Source organism: Primulina huaijiensis, chromosome 18 (assembly GCF_012295235.1).
Source record: "Primulina huaijiensis isolate GDHJ02 chromosome 18, ASM1229523v2, whole genome shotgun sequence".
Lineage (NCBI taxonomy): Eukaryota > Viridiplantae > Streptophyta > Magnoliopsida > Lamiales > Gesneriaceae > Primulina > Primulina huaijiensis.
Window position 1 is genome coordinate 2,726,631 of NC_133323.1, and position 1,902 is coordinate 2,728,532.

Genomic DNA, 1,902 nt, shown 5'->3' on the forward strand with positions numbered 1-1,902 from the left:
TTTTGTATGACGAATATATATAATAATCACACGGAATAAACCTCTAAAAGACAAATTAATTTATTTAATAGGTGATTGTCCCTACCCACGTGATGAGACCTAAGTGACGTAAAGAATAAAATGCATCATTTCAATCGATTCTGAATTTAATTAAAATTTCAAAAAAGTAAATAAGTAATATTTGAATTTTAAATTCATTTTCGACGAGAAAAGATTAGATAAATAATAAGTGGTAATAAAAGTAAAGCGTGTGTGTGTGTGTGTTAGATGATTATATAATATGTAAATATTGCTTGCCCTTTCGTCATGAATTGGGAAAAATGGTTAATCTTCGGTTCATTTTGAGTGAGATAGATTATATATACTCGATATCAATACCATATGTGTTATAGCAAACATGGCGCAGTTGCCTCCAAAAGTGCCGAGCATGACACAGAATTGGCCTCATTTTTCCCTGCAAAACATGTCAAATGATCACAACTTATCAACAAACAATATTCTCACCTCAAACCCTTCATGGAACAATATCGACCAGTTCCTCAACTTCTCATCGGTTCGTCGCGGATCACACCGGAGGTCCACCAGCGACTCCCTCGCATTCCTTGATCCGCCTATGGTCGAAGAATGCAGAAGGGCGGCATCCACAGCACCGAATGGGAGCGTTATGCTCAACACCAGCACCGACAACATCGGTTTCGATGATGACGAGCAGTTCGTGTCCATGTTCACCGACGAGGTGGGGCCCACGATGTCGTGCTCGAACCCTTCGTCGCCCTCGCCGTCCGATCATAACAGCATGGATGATCATGATGTACAGAAACTAGTAACGTCCCATCATCTGAAGCCAAAGAGTGAGCCTCATGAGGAAGTGCAAAGCTCATGCAAATCCGACGAGCTCGATGCTGTGAACGTTACTCCAGATCATTCAAGTGACAAGATCTTTGATCCCAAAAGGATTAAGAGGTACTGCTCATCATGCTAGCTATCTAGCTAGCTCTTGCACAATTAAATTTCACATCCCACATACTCTAGATTTTTGCATGAATTAAGCATAACCAACTTCAAATCATAGTGATTTTTTTTTTGTGCTCTTCTTTGTTTATTGTCAGAATTCTTGCCAATCGGCAATCTGCTCAAAGGTCAAGAGTCAGGAAACTACAGTATATATCGGAGCTAGAACGCGGTGTTACTTCGCTTCAAGTATATTTATCAATTTTATCGCCAATCTACAACATATTCATTAAATCAAGCATATAATTAATTATATGAAACTCATGCTTGTGAAGGCTGAAGTTTCAGTGTTGTCCCCAAGGGTAGCTTTTCTGGACCACCAGCGATTGGTACTAAACATAGACAACAGCGTTCTCAAGCAAAGAATTGCAGCTTTAGCCCAAGATAAAGTGTTTAAAGATGGTAAATATTTCATTTTTTTTTAAACCTAAATAAATGCAAACACACACACACTGCACGCGCGCGCGCGCGCACACACACACACACATAATTGGTGAAACGATGGAGCTTAATTCTGAAGCTTCTGATGTTCATGCCAAACACAATTAAAGGATGAAATGATTTCGCATCAATGTAGGAATCTACTTGGCCGGGACAAGAACTGTTGGTCTCATTAATAAAAAAGAATCTATATTTTTTTTTAGCCAATCACGTTTTTTGTCATATAACTTGCATTTTTTTTATGGGAGTGACGTAACCACGTTATCATAATCCCATGTATCATCAGTACTCCAATAAAAAAATACTAAAAATGAAAAAAAAATGTAAATAAGTGAACTAACATTATAAATTGACCGAAAATATGACCAACAAAATTCAAATTACAGAATCAAAAATATAATTTTTTTCTTTCTGTATATGTATTAAGAAAATGAGTGGAGATGATATATA

The 1,902-nt window shown here is 37.3% G+C and overlaps 1 protein-coding gene across 1 annotated transcript in view; it reads left to right on the top strand.

Moving 5' to 3' along the window:
- Positions 1-276: 276 nt before the first annotated feature.
- The window catches only part of LOC140964781 (basic leucine zipper 34-like), a 3,028-nt gene continuing 1,402 nt past the window's right edge, over positions 277-1,902 (top strand). Inside the window, exons 1-3 of the mRNA XM_073424714.1 lie at positions 277-963; positions 1,110-1,200; positions 1,287-1,413. Coding sequence (XP_073280815.1) covers positions 398-963; positions 1,110-1,200; positions 1,287-1,413 — 784 coding nt within the window. The 5' untranslated portion in view covers positions 277-397. The remainder of the gene's footprint in view (positions 964-1,109; positions 1,201-1,286; positions 1,414-1,902) is intronic.